The following is a 20,143-nucleotide window of genomic DNA, read 5'->3' on the forward strand; positions in this document are numbered from 1 at the left end:
TCTGTCTTCTGCATCCTCTTCTCTCACACCGACTACCTTCATGCCCTCTTTCACTACATCCATAAACCTCCTCTTTGGTCTTCCTCTAGGCCTCCTGCCTGGCAGTTCAAAACTCAGCATCCTTCTACCTACATATTCCCTATCTCTCCTCTGGACATGTCCAAACCATCTCAGTCTGGCCTCTCTGACTTTATCTCCAAAACCTGTAACATGTGCTGTCCCTCTGATGTACTCATTCCTGATCCTATCCTTCCTGGTCACTCCCAGAGAGAACCTCAGCATATTCTTCTCTGCTACCTCCAGCTCTATCTCCTGTCTTTTCCTCATTGACACTGTCTCTAGACCAAACAACATCGCTGGTCTCACCACAGTTTTGTACGCCTTTCCTTTCATTTTAGCTGAAACTCTTCTATCACACATCACACCTGTCACTTTTCTCCACCCGTACCATCCTGCCTGTACACGCTTCTTCACCTCTTTTCCACACTCTCCATTGCTCTGGACTGTTGACCCTAAGTACTTAAAATCCTGCACCTTCTTGATCTCTTCTCCCTGTAAGCTCACTCTTCCACTTGGGTCCCTCTCATTCACACACATGTACTCTGTCTTACTGCGGCTAACCCTCATTCCTCTCCTTTCCAGGGCAGACCTCCACCTCTCTAGCTTCTCCTCCACCTGTTCCCTGCTCTCACTGCAGATCCAGTCCATGGAGATTCCTGTCTAACCTCGTCTGTCAGTCTGTCCATCACCATAGTGAACAAGAAAGGGGCTCAGAGCTGATCCCTGATGCAGTCCCACCTCCACCTTGAACTCCTCTGTCACACCTACAGCACACCTCACCACTGTCTTACAGTCCTCATATATGTCTTGCACCGGTCTGACATACTTCTCTGCCACTCCAGACGTCCTCATACAATACCACAGTTCCTCTCTGGGCACTATGTCGTAAGCTTTCTCCAGATTTACAAAAACAAACCATCTGGCCTTCTCTGTACTTCTCTATCAACATCCTCAAAGCAAATACTGCCTCTGTAGTACTCTTTTTTAGGCATGAAACCATACTGCTTCTCACAAATTGCTCACTTCAGCCCTTAGTCTAGCTTCAACTACCCTTCCCCATAACTTCATTGTATGGCTCATCAGCTTTATTCCTCTGTAGTTGCCACAGCTCTGCACATCTCCCTTGTTCTTCAAAATGGGCACCAGCATACTTCTCCTCCATTCCCCAGGCATCTTTTCATTATAAGATCCTGTTGAACAACCCAGTCAGAAACTGCCACCTCTCCTAGACACTTCCAAACCGACGGACTTTCCATTCTTCATCCTCTTCAATGCCCTCCTCACTTCATCCTGACTAATCTTTGCTACTTCCTGGTCCACAAAAGTCACCTCTTCTAGTCTTTGTTCCCTCTCATTTTCCACGTTCATCAGCTCTTCAAAGTATTCTTTCCATCTTCCCATCACACTACTGGCACTTGTCAATAGACTTCCATCGCTATCCCTAATCACCCTAACCTGCTGCACGTCCTTCCCATCTCTGTCTCTCTGTCTTGCCAACCTGTATAGATCAGTCTCTCCCTCCTTACTATTTGTGGATTTATAACACTGGTTGTTGTAAATAAACAGGACAGTGGACAAGACTCAAAGTGTTGTCCCACACAATAAAGCTTTAAGCTAATTTGTTTGGGTGATTAGTTGAATGATTAGTTGAATTAATGACAAGTCAGTGATAATGTTGATTTCGGTTATAGTCTAGCAAATGTATTAACAATGTCATTACTGAAATAAATGTTGCATTGTGTAAATACTTCCCGTTAATTATCCATATAAGTATTATTATTTTGTATGTTCATTTTTAAGTGTTGGTAACACTGTTTCTTTCATACTGCTGCTCAAGTTTTTATTGACATCTACATGTAGGTCATATTTCTGCAGTATTATAGATTTTTACTAGAGCTGTCAATTGATTAAAATATTTAATCATGATTAATCGGGGCTTTTTAGTCCATAGTTAATCGCATCTAATCGCAGATAGGAATAAGTTCTTTTTATCTATAATAAGTACGGATGTAAATATCTTTGTGGTAAACGATTTGATACTCAATAACTACATGAAATTTTATGGTAAGGGATATCAATTTTGGAAATATGGGCCAATATTTTAGTCAAAAAATAATATACATTTAGAAATCCCCCAGTTTTTGACTGTTTAATGTGAGCAGCGGTTTGTCCCACTGTTTGATGATCAGATTTGACAGATAGACTACTATTTTTACCCTTTTTTTTTTACTATTATTTCTTTCACCAAATGCTGATACTATGTGGGACTGCATAAGGGTAAGAGCTGATGACGTTATTAAGTGCTAATGTGTACATTTGTGGTCCACATCCTCTCTGAAAAACAAACTCCAAGCTCGTATTGGTGGATGGTGGTTCTGTATTCTTTAATCTGATGTTGTTCCTCTCATAGTTTTGCACAATCCAAAATAAATAAGATAATTAGATCTCAATAATGTACGTATGTTTTACTGATGTATTGAAAGTGTTTCCCGGTGACTCGCTACATACAGTAGATAGCTAGCGCGCTAGGTAATGCTATGTCATTGACACTAGCCCCCAAATAGCCGCCATCGGCTATGCCGGTAAGTAGCACCTAGCTACCAGCCCAAAGTAAAGCACAATCTGTCGAGACACTCATTCATTTCATCAAAGTGTACGCACAGTGTATAACGGCAGCTGAATGTGCATGGAACACTTGTGACTGCTATGAGGCGGGGCAGACCTGCCGGCCGCAAACGCTGATGATGTTATGATGATAACAAATATAGCTCATAAGCCTTTCATTTAAGAGCTGATATGCAACTTCCATGGTTTTCAAAATCACTTAAGTTCTCACATGAATAGCTATAGCATTGTACTGCCAAAAAACTCGTATAAGCTATTTTTGTTGTCATTGTTATATTTGTCCAAACAAAGGTACACTACCTTTAGTTGTATCAGGCATTAAAATGAACAAGAAACTGAAGAAACAAGGGTGGTCTAATCATTTTTTCCATGACTGTATGTTAAAGTTGACTACATTTAGTCTTAATTTTAAACAAATATGGGAACCACTCAAAAAATCTTACCGAGTTAAGTGTTGAAAGGATTTCAGAGTAGGCCTACACATGCTCGTTGCACTTCAGTTTGTTGAATTGTGTTGTTGTAACAGGTAACATTTAAAAAACACTATTTTTTTTACCGGAAGAGGAGGCAAAATGGCTGTTTTGATGCTCAAGGTTGCCGACCCGTTGTAGACGATTCAATACCTATCTTGATGCACGGGTTAAGATTCAATTAAAAAACAATATTCTTTAAAAAACAAACAATTTTATACGATTCGATACAGTGTGGAAATGATACAATTCGATTAGATATGATTCACATTAATCTTACATTATAAAATAAATTAATTAATTCTATAAAAGTGGCATTCTTACAGTATTTTCAAATGCGTAAAAGAGCACATCATATCCCCAAGCATGGTGTAAGGCAGGAGTCCCCAAACACCGGGCCGCGGGAAACGTTCAGATGCAATGATTTAAAAAACAACAAAAAAAAAAACATAAAAAAATCTAACCCCATTAAATTCAGTCATGCTTAAGCTACTGAGCAGGCCCAGCAATCCTTTCGCTGACAGCCCAGGCTTTCCTGTTGTTTAAGAGACGGACTGTCAACCGCTTGCTAGTCTTGCGATACCTGGTGTATGTCTCTATAATTGATTGTTCTAAGGATTATTCTTATGCAGCAGTATCACTCTCTTGTCAAACCGGATATCCGGTCGCATCGGTTCATCGTTTATAACTCTAATCAACAATCGATCAAAGCTATTTCGGATGTGAATGCTGTGGATGTTGCTTTATCTGATCACTTTTGTGTTTTCATTGACCTGTCTGTTACACCCAACTAGCAGTTGGGTCTGCAGTTGTTCTGGGAAGACTCATTAATGAAAGCATAGGGACATAGTTTATGACAAGGATTAGTTTTGAAAACTCCCCATGTTCTAACGTTGATGATCTGTTGAGCTCTTATACATCAATTGTAATAAATATTTTGAATACCACTGCTCCTGTCAAGGTTAGAATGGTTAAAAGTAGGCAGACGGCGCCATGGACAAAAGAAGAGTCTGTCACGCCACATAAAAGGGAGTGCCGGAGAGCCGAACGGAAATGGCGCAAGTCAAAGCTTCAGGTTCATTATGAGGTTTACAAAGAAAAGCTAAGTGTTTTCAACTAAAACTTGCGAAAGAACAAGGGAGAGTAATTTTTCTGAAATCATTAACAACTGTAGAAACAACTCTTGTGTATTGTTTGCTACAGTTAACAGATTAACAAACCCTCCAGTTTCACTGCCCTTACAACTCATTTCATGACAAGTTCAAGTTATAAAAAAATGCAATAATTTCCACAACACAAGCAACTATTCTGCAGCCAGCTAGACACATTGAGCTGACACATTTCACACCTGTCATTGACAAAACAGGCAGTGAGAGAAGAAATCATGTGTAGTCTGAGTCTGCTGCCTTGATGAGTTACCCACTAGATTTCTAAAGCCTGTACTGAGCAGTTTGCTACCACAACTCACTCGTCAAGTTAACATTCACTTCAGACTGAAACATTTACAAATGCCCGAAAAACTGCTGTCATTAAGCTTCTTCTGGAGAAGAGCAGTCTGGATGCCACAATACTGAACACCTATCGGCCCAGATCAAACCTGCCATTCTTGGGAAAAGTCTTACAAAAGTTTGGTTACCAACATCTTACTGACTTTCTCTTCTCTAACAATGCGTTTGAGTGATCCAAGATTATACAAATGGAGCGTTGTTCCCGTTTTTTCTTTCAGAAGGTATATGGGCGGAATAGGGGCGTTCCATTACGTGCATTCTTGGATGAAATAAAGCGAAATAATACTTCTTGCAAATAACACAATTTAAATAATATGCTGTATTGATTAAAGACATTATAAATTTAAAAAAATTATATTGGTGTTTTAAGTTGAGGAAGAATGTATTGACAGACACAAAGAACTATCAAAGATATTTTAAGTACAGACATTTTATTATGGTATATTTCACGTCATATTGTATGAGTTGAAACAGCCCATCAATCAATATATACTTTATTCAGCTGCATCTTTCCCCTGTAAGAAAATGGTAATTGTTATTTTTCCTCAAATACTATAAAAAAGGAATACCCAATGCACAAACAAATGTATATGATAATGAATCATCTGATTGATGTGTTCATTTTTACCTTGCCAGAGTCACGACTTTTGGCTCTCATTTTGTTGACCTGAGACTCTGCAATGTCAGCACGCTCCTCAGCCTCCTCCAGCTCATGCTGGATCTTCCTGCACTTGGACAGGTGAACATTGGCCTGCTCCTCCTGGAAAGCAGACACAACATACAGTTGAAAAAACATTTGTGTTGAGGAAAACCTTTTGCACTTAGGATTTATTTTTTCTTATACATCCTTACCGCTTCCTCAGCCTGCCTCTTGTAGGCCTTCACTTTGAGCTGCAACTTATCGACCAGATCCTGCAGCCTGTTGATGTTTTTCTTGTCTTCTTCAGTCTGTCATAGAACATATGTATTTGAAAATGTAATCCATCCATCCATTTTCTATGCCGCTTCTCCTCATTAGGGTATCCCAGCTGACCAGTCCAGGGTACACCCTGAGTACACCCTGGACCGGCTAATCAGTTTAAGGCTTTAAGATATTTTTTATCTACACATACTAAATGAGTATTCACCTGGTAAGTGAGCTCCTTCACCCTCCTCTCATATTTGCGGACACCCTTAACAGCGTCGGCACCGCGTCTCTGCTCTGCTTCAACCTCTGTCTCAAGCTCACGCACCTGGAGAAAACAATGTTTTATGCAGCAGACATACTTTTTGGTAGCTTTTTTTCTTGACATAACCATCTTACTCTGGACTCAAGTTTCTGAAGCTGCTTCTTGCCACCCTTCATGGCCAGGTTCTCAGCCTCATCCAGACGGTGTTGCAGGTCTTTGACAGCAACCTCCAGGTTTTTCTTCATCCTCTCCAGATGAGCGCTGGTGTCCTGCTCCTTTTTCAGCTCCTCAGCCATCATTGCAGCCTAAGAGGACAGCAATTTTTGTTTGTGAAATTTAGTCGCACATTTTACTTGAAAAGTTGTCAACTAAAAAGGGAAAAGTACATCAGTGATGGCCTTCTTGGCTTTCTCCTCTGCATTCCTTGCTTCCTGAACAGTGTCATCCACTTCACTCTGGATCTGGACCAGGTCAGACTCAAGCTTCTTCTTAGTGTTCAGCAGACTTGTGTTCTAAGATGTCAAAATAAGTTTTGAGTGAACAGCCTCATGATGTCAAAACTGATGTTTTTTCTTAAAACATTGAATGTTTACCTGAGAGTGCAGGAGTCCAACACGCTCAGTGGCGTCCACCAGCTCCTGTTCAGCCACTTTACGGCCTCTCTCTGTTTGTTCCAGAGCAGCCCTAAGTTCCTCGATTTCAGCCAACATAAGGCCATTCCTGCGCTCCACCATAGCGGCTTGTTCCTTCTGATCATCCTGGGCTCTGATGGCATCATCAAGGTGCAGCTGGGCATCCTGGTTAAATAATTAGGATAAGTAAATGAATGGCAACACGAAGGACCAGTCATCACAATGTGACAAAGCTCATCACATGAAAATACCTTCAACTGTGCCTGCACAATCCTCAACTGCTTCTGAGACTCAGCAGCCTGACGATTGGCATGGCTCAGCTGAACCTCCATCTCATTCAGGTCTCCCTCCATCTTCTTCTTGATTCTCAGGGCATCATTCCTGCTCCTGACCTCAGAATCCAGAGTGCTCTGCATGGAGTCAATCACCCTCTGGCTGTTCCTCTTTATCTGCTCCATTTCCTCATCTTTCTCTGCCAGCTTCCTGTCCACTTCTCCTTTAATTTGGTTGAGTTCCAACTGGACACGCAGGATCTTAGACTCTTCATGTTCCAGAGTTCCCTATTGACATTGAAGATAAAGTATTAATCTTTGTCCTCAGATGTAAAATCGGGATGTGCTTCATCTGTATGAGTTTAAATCACCTCAGCCTCTTCAAGAGCTGTCTGAATCTCAGACTTCTCTGTCTCCACCTGCTTCTTGGCCTTCTCAAGCTCATGGATGCTCTTGCCGGTCTCACCGATCTGTTCCGTTAGATCTGAGATCTCCTCTGCAGAGAGATGAAGAAAAGTTTAAAAGGAAGAATTGGAATTATTCATTGCACCATATACTGAAATTAAGAGCATGAAACGAACGACCTGGATTCTTTGTTGCATAATATACTCATGATCATGTTGAATCCGCTGTCAAAGTATAGGAAGAACTTACGTTGCAGATTTTTGTTTTCACGCTTCATGGTCTCCAGCTGATCCAGAGCTTCCTCGTAAGAGTTCTTCATCTTGAACAGCTCAGTGCCAAGAGAACGAGCCTCCTTCTGAGCTCCCTCAAGCTCAGACTGACCCTCCTCATACTTCTGCTTCCACTCTGCCAACACCTAGAGCAGCCATTTTTACAGTACATTGTGATCAGTACATATTTATGTTTTCGGTATGTCTTGTCTAAATAAGGTGTTTTACCTTGTCAAAGTTCCTCTGTTTTTTGTCAAGATTGGCAGCAAGCCCATTAGCCCTCTCCACATCAATCATGAGGTCTTCCACTTCACTCTGGAGCCTCTGTTTGGTTTTCTCTAGAGAAGCACACTTGGAGTTCACAGCCTCAATCTGTTCCTCAGCCTCTTGAAGACGCTGTGCCAACTTTTTCCTGTTTAGAAACATTTTTTTCAATGAATGTTCTCAAATCCCAGTATTGTAATTTTTGGATGATAATCTGCATCCAGAAAAAATCATAATTTGTATATTATAATAATGTTGATAACCATGTAAACAAGGCTGCAAAAATGTGTTGTTTTTTTTAAAATAAGAATATAAGAGACAGGAAAGGTGAAGACAAAACCTAGTAGTTGTGTAATTTTTGTAGTTTAAGTTGTACTCACTTGGCCTCTTCAAGCTCCTCAGTGCGCTGGATGGCATCAGTTTCATATTTAGTTCTCCACTGAGCCACCTCACTGTTGGCCTTGGACATGCCACGCTGCAGCTCAGCCTTAGCCTCCTGCTCCTCCTCAAACTGCTCCCTCAGCAGATCACAGTCATGGCGGGCTGATTGCAGTCCGTGGGCAAGAGCATTCTTTGCCTGGTAAAACAAATATTGCATTTTATCAACACTCATTCATTCCTTAATTACGGGTGAGCTGGCACTTCCAGCTGACAAAGCAAAAGGCGGGGTACACCCTGAACTGGTCGCCAGTCAATCAGAGGGCACATATGGCCAAACAACGATTCACATTCACACCTATGGATAATTTAGTCTCCAATTAGACCAACATACATGTTTTGGGGATGAGGGAGAAAACTGGACTGGGGAAATGGGGAAAACATGCAAACTCCACATAGAGATGCCCCAGTGGAGAGTCGTATCCTCAATCTCTTGACTGTGAGGAACATGCTCACCACTAGTCCACCGTGTGGCCCCATAATATTTAATATTTCTTACCTTGACCTCCTCTTCAATCTGTCTCTTCAGTTCCTCAATCTGCTGTGTGAAGGCCTGTTTGCCTCTGGTCAGCTGTGAGACAAGAGCTTCCTTCTCCTCAATTTGACGACCAAACTCACCTTGTTTGGACATCATCATCCAGAGTTAGTGTGTGTTCAGTTTTACATCTAAAAACGGCAAGTCAGCAGAATCAAATGTTGTCTGATGCCTACCATTTTCTGTCAGAAGACGGGCTTTCTGTGCACCAAGGTCATTAACCTGACGGAGATTCTCATCATTCTTGGTCTTCAGTTCACTAAGTTGGTCCTCAAGAGTACGGCACATCTTTTCAAGATTTCCCTAGTTTGGAAAAGTTATGGATCAGTTTTTACGTATTTGTGTCAACACCGTGTAACATGTTTATGCACCTTTGCTTTAGCAACAGCCTCCATGTTGCTGGAGAGATCGTCAATCTCCATCTTGTATTCACTCTTTTCCTTCTCAAGCTTCTGCTTGACACGCTGGAGGTTGTCGATCTGCTCACCCAGCTCAGCAACACTGTCAGCCTGCTTCTTGCGCAGAGCAGCGGCAGTGGCCTCATGCTGCAAGGTGGACTCCTCAAGGTCACGGCGCAGCTTCTGGAACTCAGCCTCGCGCTTCTTGTTCATCTCAATCTGAGCAGCAGTGGCACCTCCGGCTTCCTCCAGCCTCTCACTGATCTCCTCAAGTTCCCTGGAGAGATCAGCTCTCTGCTTCTCAACCTTGGCGCGAGCAGCACGCTCAGCCTCAATCTCCTCCTCCAGTTCCTCAATACGGGCCTATTAGGACAAGTTATTTAACATGTGCTGTTTGGAAAACACAACAAAGAACATGCAGAAAAACATCATTTCTGAAATACCGAGTATAAATTACCTGAAGTTCTTTGATCTTCTTCTGGAGCTGAGCACCCATTGACTGCTCATCCTCTATCTTGCTTAGAAGCTGACTAATTTCAAAGTCCTTCCTGTGAAGATGATTAACATTTTGTGTTGCTATACATAGTGTATATTGTTGAGTTCATTATTGACATCCATCCATCCATCCATCCATTTTCTATACTTGTTCTATACTACGCTTGTCCTCCTTAGGGTCACAGGTGAGCTTGAGTGTATCCCAGCTGATTTCACACAAAAGGAGTTGCCAGCCAATCACAAGGCACATCAAGACAAACCTTTCACACTCACATTCACATTCATATTTACATAAAAAACACAATTTTTACTTTTTAAGTTTCTCATCAGACTGCTGTTTGTCATTCTCAAGATCCATGATGGATTCCTGAGCCAATTTGAGGTCACCCTCAAGCTTTCTCTTGGCCCTCTCCAGGTCCATACGCAGCTTCTTCTCTTGTTCCAGAGAACCCTCAAGCTGGAAAGCCATATGAATGTGTCATTATGACATTCAAGTCAAATCTTGTTTTTCTCATACAAATGACTTATCAAGACTTACATCATCCACTTGCTGCTCAAGCTTGGTCTTGGCCTTGGTCAAAGTGTTGACCTTATCCTCCTCAGCCTGCAGGTCATCAAGAGTCTGCTGGTGAGCCTCCTGAAGGGCTTTCTTCTCCTTGGTCAGCTTCGCAATGCTCTCATCCTGAGAAGCCATCTCTTCAGTCAGGTTCTTCACCTATAATGGAAAGAAAATGTAATTGTCAAATTGCACAGCTTATAATGTGAGCTGTTGTGTTTTGTTTACAGTTTACAGTTATGTTCAGAAGTTCACATACATGTATTATGGAGGTGAATTATGATGAATCATGGAATAGTCAAGGTAATATTTTCAACTGCCAAGCATGATGGTGGTGGCATCGTCAACACTGGAATCGTAAAGACTGAGGCCTACCTTCAAATTCACCTCAAACGACTGAAACAGAATTATGCTTGCTGTATTTCAATGTTTGCTATTCAAAAATACGTTTACATAGTTTGCGGCGTTGCACAAACTAGCCAATAGACAATAGAGCATGACAATAATAATCTTACCACTTGTCACCTACAGGTGAAGTTATTTATTTTGTTTACGTGTCTTTACTTCATGTGATTATAAAGAAATAGGTTTTCCTCAGCTCAGATCGTACCTAAAGTTACCTGTTAAATTTGCTTCGTTACGTACGCGGTGCAATTGACAAGACAGAGGTGTGAACGGCCGTGTTGTGCCGGTAAATGCCTGTTTTTTTCATCTGCTTGCTTCTAATTTGGCTGGTGATATAAAGTCAGTTGGAAAACTTTGCTCGTAGTACTGAACATGGTGCTTTTGTGGAAACTGCAGTGAACAAGACTGACGGATTATTTCCATGTTTGGCATCACTGGATGTTTGCATGAATCACCAACTTCACACAGATCATTGAAAAATAATTAAATAATAAAGTCTGACAGATCACCTACGCATATACACAGTACACATATACTGTAGATGAATAATAAACAATAAATATAGCAACTTATGATCAATCCATGTCAATTACAGACTAAAAATAATGTATCTATTTAAGCCCCACCCATTTCCTGTTCAACAACGCCCACTTCCGCCCACTCCAAGTACAGATACGGATACAGGTAATTTAGATGGGTGAACAGATATAGATACAGATAGTTGTGTACTTGCTCATCCCTAAACCTAAACCACAAGATTTATGTTGTATAATCTTTCCACCCTGGATAAAAAACAGCTCAAATACATCATGAACAGTCAATATTGATGTTCATGATGAACTACTTGACTACTGACTACAAATGACTACTGACCACAACTATATGTACAATAATTGCAAACCTTGTTCTCAGTGGCATGTTTCTCCTTCTCTACTTTGGCCAAGGTCAGCTCCAGGTCATCAATATCTTTCTTGAGCTCAGAGCATTCATCCTCCAGTTTTCTCTTCTTTGCAGTAAGTTCAGCATTGATTTCCTCTTCATCCTCCAGCCTCTCAGTTGTCTCTTTGAGTTTGGCTTCCAGCTGAATCTTACTCTTGATAAGACCCTCACATCTCTCTTCAGCATCTGACAGATTTTCTGACTCCTGTTTCATGTTGGAAAAGCAGATGTCAGCACGCAATATTCTGTGGACATACAGTAAATGATACACATGTTACTCTGTAAGATGATTTGTACTTACAGATGCCACTTGCAGCTGGAGGTCATTCTTCTCCTGCAGAAGAGACACCATCTTCTCTTCAAGTTCTTTCTTCTTGGCAAGAGCAGCAGCCAAGTCACTGGTCATCTTCTCATAGTTCTCCTTCATCTGGGCCAGCTCCTTCTCAGTTTCAGCGCTCTTCAGCAGAGGCTTAATCTTATAGTACACCTTCATCCATGGCCAATGTTTGACATTCATGAATGAACGCACGTTGTACTGGATGGTAAAGATGGCCTCCCTGATGATAGAAATGTTCAGTTATGGACAATGCGTATCTGACATTTGGACTATTTTACTATTTTATTTTGATTTGGAATGCGTTTTCGGATTTTTCAACATGCCTCCTCTCCATCATCTTTACAAACTCCTTTCTCATGAGGTAACCACGGCAGAGGGCCTGAGTCATGGTGACAAGAGCTGCCAGCTTTTCATCTCTCATTTCCTCAAGGGTACCGAGAAGACCTGCTTTGAAGAACACCTAACCAGATAGAAACAAATAATGTTAAACACTCACTGAGCCACCCAAACCCTAATGAAAACCCAATAGCATATATTTATGACTATAACCTTTCAGATTATAATCAAATATAAATAGAAAAATAACACAGACAACATGTCAACTTCCTGATGCGACTGTAAAGTGCTTACCTTAGTGTGACCAAATCTGTACTGGTCATGATCAATATCAATTGAACCAAGCAGCTTCTCTGCAGCCTTCTTGTTGTCAATGAACTGGCCCTCAGGGATGACACTGGCGTTCAGTACCTTGTACCTTTTCAGGAAGAGAATCAGTGAATACTGTCACTATTCATGGTGGATGCATAATGACAATTAAACAGATGCTTAAGATACCTCTGCTTGAAGTCACCATAGAGGATTCTGCTGGGGAAACCTTTCCTGCAGATTCTGATACCCTCCAGCACACCATTACACCTGAGCTGGTGGATGACCAGGAAGTTCTCCATCAAACCTATTGTAAAGCACAACAATATTATCTTTTGCAAGATTCCGTATTTAATAGCAGCATTTTAAAACTTTAATATATCTCATCAAGTACTTTATTGAGATCATTACCTGGAGTCTTTGTCTCATTGGGAATCAGACAACGCACAAAGTGAGGATGAGTGCTCCTCAAGTTGGTCATCAGTTTGCCCAAGTTCTCCTGAAAGTCCCCAACAGGGAATATTGTTATACAATGTAACAACTTTTTCAGACTGAAACTGTAAATCATACTAGACCTCTCAAAACTAGACCTTACCCTAAACTGTGAGGACACAGTCTGCATAGAGCCACCCTTCTTCTTGCCTCCCTTCTTGCTTCCAGCTTCTGTTGATTATTTTTTGTGGACATACAGCATTTGAGTAAAATGTAATCTTCATGCGATAAAAATAACTTTTGTTGTCTTAATAGAAAACAAAAGCTTATTACACTCAAATTGCTAGCTTACCCTCAGCAGGAGCAGGAGGATACAGGAAAGCCAGAAGTTTAACTGGAGACTTCTGGTACAGCTGCACAACAGACTCATTCAGTGGGTCCTTGTTCTTGTCCAGCCAGCCACTGATGTTGTAGTCCACCGTACCAGCATAGTGCACGAGGGAAAAGTGGGCCTCAGCCTTGCCTTTTGCAGGTTTTGGCTTCTCAAAGGCTTTGCATTTGCCAAGATGCTGGTCATACAACTTATTCTTGAAAGATGTATCAGTAGCCTTGGGGAACATGCACTCCTCTTCAAGGATGGAGAAGATACCCATGGGCTTAAGAAATGAAGATGAAGAAGTAAACATTTTAAGTGATGCAGTCCAATTAGTTTCAAGTATTTTCCCTGAATCAAATGCTTACCTTTTCAATCAGCTCAATGCAGGCAGCCAGATCCATGCCAAAGTCAATGAACTCCCAGATAATGCCCTCCTTCTTGTACTCTTCTTGCTCCAAGACAAACATGTGGTGATTGAAGAACTGTTGCAACTTCTCATTGGTAAAGTTAATGCACAGCTGCTCCATGCTGTTGAACTGTGGGAAGACAAGTACATTAGACCAACCTTTCACCATGACCTTCACCATTTGGTAAGAATAAAACTTACATCAAAGATTTCAAAGCCAGCAATATCCAGGACACCAATGAAGAACTGCCTGGGCTGTTTAGTGTCCAACATCTGGTTGATACGGATCACCATCCACAAGAACATCCTCTCATAGATGGACTTGGCAAGGGCTGTCACTGAGTTATTAACCTAAATAAAATAGATGTAGAGATTTAACCGTGCTTAGTTACTGGTTGTCCTCGGTTTACAGCATTCCGTGTCACGGTGTTTTGTGGTTACGAACGCTGCCCCATAAATTATTATTACTATTAATTGCAAAATCACAACAGCTACAGTCGGCCGCAACCACACCAAAACATTATCTATTACAAGTGACCCAAAAGAGATTTAAAAACAGGTAGCTGCACTTACTGCATACATACTATGGAATTGTCCAGATGAAAATTCCGAGTTCAAACTAAAAAAAGTGTACACAGCATGTAATTTTACATATAATGTCATAATGATATCACATTTACCTGAGGCACAGTCTGTCCCTTGGTGACAAACTCATTTCCAACTTTCACTCTGGGATAGCACAGAGCCTTCAGCATGTCAGCAGAGTTCAGACCCAACAAGTACGCGACTTTGTCAGCATCTAAAAATTTTTAAGGTGAAAAACGGATCAGATAGGCTTACCATAATTTTCAGATGACAGTTACATGCTACACCTGTACAATCTCTGGGAAATTTGACGGAGATGACTACGTACCCTCTGTGCCATCAGGCTCAGCCTGCTCTTCACGCTGCTTCTGCTTGAACTTCATGTTACCATGGTGGATGACGGCACCAGTCATCTTGTAGATGCTCATCTTCTCCTCATTACTGAAGCCCAAGATATCAATGGCATTCTATGTGCAAACAGCTTAGTCATCCTTAGGATAATATAATTACGAAAACAAAAACAATGCTAAACCTAACGTAAGTAAAAGATTTATTTAAATTACATAATTTGTAAGATACTGTTACTCACATCGGTGGCTTCCAGCTCCACTTTGTCGTCAATGCTGGCCACCGTGATCTGACCCTGGCTGATCATGGGGAAATCGTAGGGGTTGGTTGTGATGAGAGACATTTCTGTAGATTGAAATGTAAAAATGAGCAAAGTGTACAATGCACAGGATCATCTCCCAAGCAGTTCCAGTGGCAGATTAGTATCACTGTCCTGCTACACTCAAAGACTGAGCAGGTCATTCCTGCCCCACGCCATGCGGCATACAGGACTGGACTTATTACCTTATTATGTATTATTGCACAACAAATTTAAAGTGATTCCATATGTATTTATTTATTCTTATTCTATTTTCTCATCTCTCCTGTCTTGCCTTGGTTGTTTTATTTTGTGATGAAGTGATTAAGTTTCTTATGACATTGTTGCAGAGCTGCTGGAAATGTGAATTTCTCTTGGCTATTAATAAAGTATCTATCTATCTGTCTATCTATCTGATGTAGGTTTAAATTGACTCTTCCACTCCATACCAATCAGTTCTGGTTTGTGGTTGGTCATCATCTGGTAGAAGATGTGGTAGCCTCTCTCATCAGGAAGCTGGAATGACACTCTGGACTTCTCCAGCAGGTCTGAAAATATTGTATGGAAATGACAGTCCAGCGCACTTCTGCAACATAAATTCACTGTGGAACTTTTGTACTTACATGTCTCAATATCAGCACTGGCCAGTTTGCCAGTTGTGCCAAAATGGATCCTAATGAATTTACCCTGTTTTGAACAGAGGGATTTTGAAGAGTCATTCTTTAGAAAATGGTAAAATAGTCATTTCCTAGCAAAATAGATCCATACTTACAAAACGAGAAGAGTTGTCATTCCTCACAGTTTTGGCATTACCATAGGCTTCCAGAAGAGGATTAGCAGCAATAATCTGATCCTCAAGTGACCCCTGCAATCAGGTTTAAAAAATAACATCAGCAAACTAGTCGTTTTCTATGAAAATATATGTATTACACTTTTGTAAATGAACATACCTGGATTTTCCCTGCTCCTGCACTCTCCTTTTTCTTATCTCCACCAACTGAGATTGTGGCAAAGTACTGAATGACACGCTTGGTGTTCACAGTCTTTCCAGCACCAGATTCTCCACTGGGAATACAGACAAATTAACTTTAACTTGTTTTGAAGTGTTTTTTATTTACTTAAGTTAAAAAAACAAAACTTACGTGATCAAGACAGACTGGTTCTCTCTGTCTGTTAAAACAGAAAAGTGCAAGCGTTTGTATATTTCTGCAGCAGACATCTGGGATTGTAAAAAGTTCAAATTGTCCAGCGAATTACATACCAGTAAGCATGAATTGATATGCATTGTCAGAGACGGAGAAGATGTGGGGTGGAGCCTCCATACGCTTCTTGCCTCTATAAGCAGACACAACTTCTGCATCGTACACTGGGAGCCACTTGTAAGGGTTCACAGTTGCGCAGAAAAGCCCAGAGTAGGTCTGAGAGAGATCAGATGTGTAACTCACTTAACTACAAGTCTTAAAAACTTACATACACTTCTCTACTATTGTGCTACTTGGATCATTGTCTTACGTAGATCATCCATGCTGCATAACGCTCTTTGAGGTTATACAGGACAGAAGCTTCATTGAGATGGGTCATCATGGCCATGTCCTCAATTTTGTCGAACTTGGGAGGGTTCATCGGAGAGACGTCATCTTCTTTAACTGTCTTCTCCTAAACGAAGACATTGATCTCAGCAAGAATCACATCTTTTAGCAGAAAAAAGAAAACCAATATTCCAACCTCCTGAGTGTCCAGGACTTTGACGGTGACTTTGCCACCTTCCTTCTTGAGGATTGTTCCCTTCAAGTACAGCTCCTTGGCATCGGCCACGTAGCAGGCTGACTTGGCATCAAATGGTTTGCTCTGAGCCTCAATTCTCTCCTTCTCTGGTTTACGAAGGTAGATGGCAGCTTTGCCATAAATGGCCATTTCTGCGTCGGTACTCATGATGGTGGTTTAAGTCTAAATGGTATTTATCAGAACAACCCAATTAATTTGCATGGAAGCAATAGTTAAAATTGTACTACATATTTTTTCAGCCTGTGCCACGGGGGAAGAGGCTGGATACACACTGGACTGGTTGCCGGTCAGTCATAGGGCACGTACAAAGTAGACATGTAACCATTTACACTCACATTCACACCTTTTAGCAATTAGAGTGTTCAATGAAATGAACATGCAGGTTTTTTGACTGTGGGAAGAAAAAGTGATAACATACAAGCTTGGGGAGAGATCCCTCCAATGTTCTCCCAAACAATTATTCATGCAAATGCAGTAGTACATGCTGCTGACTTCAGTTCCCATCTATTGCGCAATACCTAGACTTGTGAGATTTCCAGTCCCAAGCCTGGATAAATGGGATGGATGCATCAGGAAGGAACTCCCATAAATAAAGCAAGAAACCAAACATATCATGCAAGTGACTGGCTGTGATGACAACTGGTGGAAGAAGCCCAAGAATGATCGCTATTCATGCAAAATAAATGTAATTGAAATGTTTTCATACCTGACCGTCTATCCGTTAAATATTAGTTGAATGTCACAGTCCTGTTGAAATCACAATTATTCTTTGTTCTATACAGAACAGAACGTATTCAAACAATATTTACCACAACATGGGATCTTCAAGGCTCCACCACCACACACTGCCCAGCCACCTTGCCCCCCTTTTATATTGAGTGTGATTTGCTTACAAGGCAAGAGTTAAATAAGGAACACAATCCAAATGTGGTGTGGATTACTGTGAAAGCAGACATCCATGGAAACAAGCGGTGTTACATTCTGGTTTTTCAATGTCAATTGTTTCAGTTACATTTGTGCTTTCTTTGTTTTTCTAAGCAAATAATAGCTTCATAATTTTACTCTTACTTTATTAACGTAACGTGTGTTATTAATGTATTAGATGTAAATTCTAAAAATGTGTCGTGCACTGAAACTTTTTATGGCCGCTAAAGTTGTACCCTTGTTTCAGACACCTATGAAAATAGCCTCTTTCCATGCCATTGCGGTCTTCACTGTGAACTCTCTGCATTTTCATTTGTTTTTCGCACACTATATTGTATTTTTATCAAGACAGCTGTCTTCACACTTTGTGTGGCACCTCAGGTTTCATGAACGCTGTTCCCAGCTTTTCCAGTTTCAAGTTTATGTTGTCCCTTAATGCAAATGTAGTCTTATGAATTGTCTACATTTTGGAATTACACTTTCACAAATGACAGCATTTAGCATGACTTGAAATAGTTGAAATATTATATATGAATCATTATTTGCTGGAAAAGATATCCATCACTTGTATTGCTTCCCTACCAGTGCGCTCCAGGTTGTAATTGTGCATGTACAGTCACCATAAAGATGCCTTTATATGCAGAGATTTTAACATTTATCTATTAAAAGCAAAGATACTTAAACCCACGGAGAGATTTGTTGATATCATGTCCAGCTTGGCGCTTTATCCTCTAATTACACGCCCAACAAGTATTACTGCACGCTGTGCACACTAATTGACAATATTTTTACACATGTCCTAAATAATATGTCAAGCGGCATACTCATTAACGATATTGGTGACCGCCTGCCAGTCTTCACATTATGCAACTTGGAGAATAAAAACAAGAAAAATAAAGTCAATACGGTAAAGGTAAAGAAGATAAGAGTAAGTTCTGAACACTCAATAACTGCTTTTAAACGATCAAAGATTTTAGAAAAACTCTTCTCAGCCCGTTTGGATAGCTTTGTTAACAAATATAATGTACTCAGTGATGGGTTCAGAAACAACAGGTCAACTGAACATGCATTAGCTAACCTTACAGAAGAGGTGACTAGTAATATTGAGGATAAACTATTTACTGTGGGTATACAGTATCTGTAGACCTTCAGAAAGCTTTTGATACAATAGATCACGCAAAACTAGAAAATTATGGGATCAGGGGTGTTGCATATAAGTAGGTCAAGTCTTACTTGACAGGAAGAAAACAAACTGATGAGCATGCATCAAGATGGAAGAATATTAACTGCAGGGTTCCCCAGGGGTCGATATTGGGACCAAAATGATTTTTGTTGTATATAAAGGATTTGTGTGATGTCTCAACAAAGTTTAAAATTTATATTATTTGCTGATGAGCTACAACTTCTTATATCTGAGATCACAACAGAACTCTCAAGAAATGGTTTGATTTAAATAAATTATCATCAAATATATTGAAAACTATCCATCCATTTTCTATACCGCTTCTCCTCTTTAGGGTTGCAGGGGTATGCTGGAGCCTATCCTAGCTGACTTGGGGCGACAGGCGGGGTACACCCTGGACTGGTCGCCAGCCAATCGCAGGGCACATATAGACAAACAACCGTTCACACTCACATACATACTAAAATTATGTTATTTGGTAAATGCAACAGTAAGGTGGATGTGCAAATCAAAATCAATAATGTCCTAATAGAAAAGGTAACAGAGTAAACATTTCTGAGTGTGATGCTCACCCATAATGTGAGCTGGAAACCACAAATAAACAACATTTGCTGCAAAGTGGCAAATAATGTTGCTATAATGGGGAAATGTAGATACTTGCTGGACGAAAGGCACTTTTCATCTTGTATTGTTCCCTAATTGTACCTTTTATCAATTATTGCTCAGAGGTCTGGGGAAATACTTACAACAGTCATCTACAGGTTTTATATAGACTGCAAACAAAAGCAATTAGAATTGTGCACAACGTTGGCTATAGGGATCATCCTAATGCACTGTTCTATCCGACACACTAAAACTTGAGGACTTGATTAAATTAAAAACATTGTTCGTTATAGATAAAGCTAAAAGGAACCAGCTCCCCTGCAATATCCAACAATTGTTTGCTGACAGAAATGAGAAATAGAACTTGAGGGGAACACAAAATCTCAAGGTACAGTGTACACGTACTACCCTAAAAGGTCAATGTATCACACGAAGAGGTGTGACTTTATGGAATAACTTAGAGGAAGACTTTAAGTGCAACTAGTCTACAACTGTTTAAAAAACATTATAAAAGAAGTGTTTAGGAGAGATATCCTAGTAACATATGTTGACACCAGCCTCAAAAATGTGTTCCATTCTGGACAGGTGAGAGAACTAACCACTGCTGCAGTAGCTGCTTTACATTCTTTGTCACCATTATTAAATTAAACATTGCAAGTTTCAAAAACTACCCACAAGCTCATCTATTTAGGTTTGCTGGGGGAGGGCTTGCTGAGTGGGGGCTACTACACACTCTCAGAGGGCCCTGTCTTTTTAACTCAAGAAGAAATGAGATATCACA

General features: G+C 40.6%; 1 protein-coding gene across 2 annotated transcripts; it reads right to left on the reverse strand.

Annotated features, from left to right (window-relative positions):
• Positions 1-5,078: 5,078 nt before the first annotated feature.
• On the reverse strand, positions 5,079-17,507 carry LOC129181572 (myosin heavy chain, fast skeletal muscle-like). Of its 2 annotated transcripts, none has more exons than XM_054776925.1 (41): positions 17,462-17,507; positions 17,359-17,399; positions 16,593-16,814; positions 16,380-16,523; positions 16,129-16,285; positions 16,010-16,037; positions 15,818-15,932; positions 15,640-15,732; positions 15,491-15,554; positions 15,317-15,415; positions 14,811-14,914; positions 14,550-14,688; positions 14,317-14,435; positions 13,838-13,987; positions 13,596-13,766; positions 13,207-13,510; positions 13,018-13,085; positions 12,834-12,921; positions 12,612-12,729; positions 12,408-12,531; positions 12,101-12,237; positions 11,742-11,997; positions 11,403-11,645; positions 10,079-10,255; positions 9,852-9,997; positions 9,503-9,593; positions 9,019-9,408; positions 8,824-8,950; positions 8,612-8,730; positions 8,055-8,251; positions 7,639-7,822; positions 7,391-7,556; positions 7,108-7,232; positions 6,716-7,024; positions 6,426-6,629; positions 6,219-6,344; positions 5,967-6,137; positions 5,791-5,895; positions 5,516-5,611; positions 5,292-5,423; positions 5,079-5,178 (listed from the first exon to the last, which is right to left on the reverse strand). In XM_054776925.1, exons 3-41 carry the CDS (start codon positions 16,797-16,799, stop codon positions 5,158-5,160), a joined length of 5,814 nt encoding a protein of 1,937 aa, XP_054632900.1. In that variant the 5' UTR covers positions 16,800-16,814; positions 17,359-17,399; positions 17,462-17,507; the 3' UTR covers positions 5,079-5,157. The 2 variants fall into 2 exon arrangements, with proteins under 2 accessions (XP_054632900.1, XP_054632901.1); XM_054776926.1 differs by having other exon boundaries at positions 11,742-11,993; positions 12,097-12,237.
• Between the last annotated feature and the right edge of the window lie 2,636 nt (positions 17,508-20,143).

The sequence above is a fragment of the Dunckerocampus dactyliophorus genome, chromosome 5 (assembly GCF_027744805.1).
Source record: "Dunckerocampus dactyliophorus isolate RoL2022-P2 chromosome 5, RoL_Ddac_1.1, whole genome shotgun sequence".
Lineage (NCBI taxonomy): Eukaryota > Metazoa > Chordata > Actinopteri > Syngnathiformes > Syngnathidae > Dunckerocampus > Dunckerocampus dactyliophorus.

What these genes read in the sequence shown, in the direction of transcription:
- LOC129181572 (XM_054776925.1), bottom strand. Translation starts at nt 16,799, where the DNA reads ATGAGTACCGACGCAGAAATGGCCATTTATGGCAAAGCTGCCATCTAC. An exon ending in CAATGAGACAAAGACTCCAG is followed by an intron (nt 12,730 to 12,833) that starts GTAATGATCTCA and finishes GCTTTACAATAG; the next exon opens with GTTTGATGGAGAACTTCCTG. An exon ending in AGATTGAAGAGGAGGTCAAG is followed by an intron (nt 8,252 to 8,611) that starts GTAAGAAATATT and finishes TTGTTTTACCAG; the next exon opens with GCAAAGAATGCTCTTGCCCA.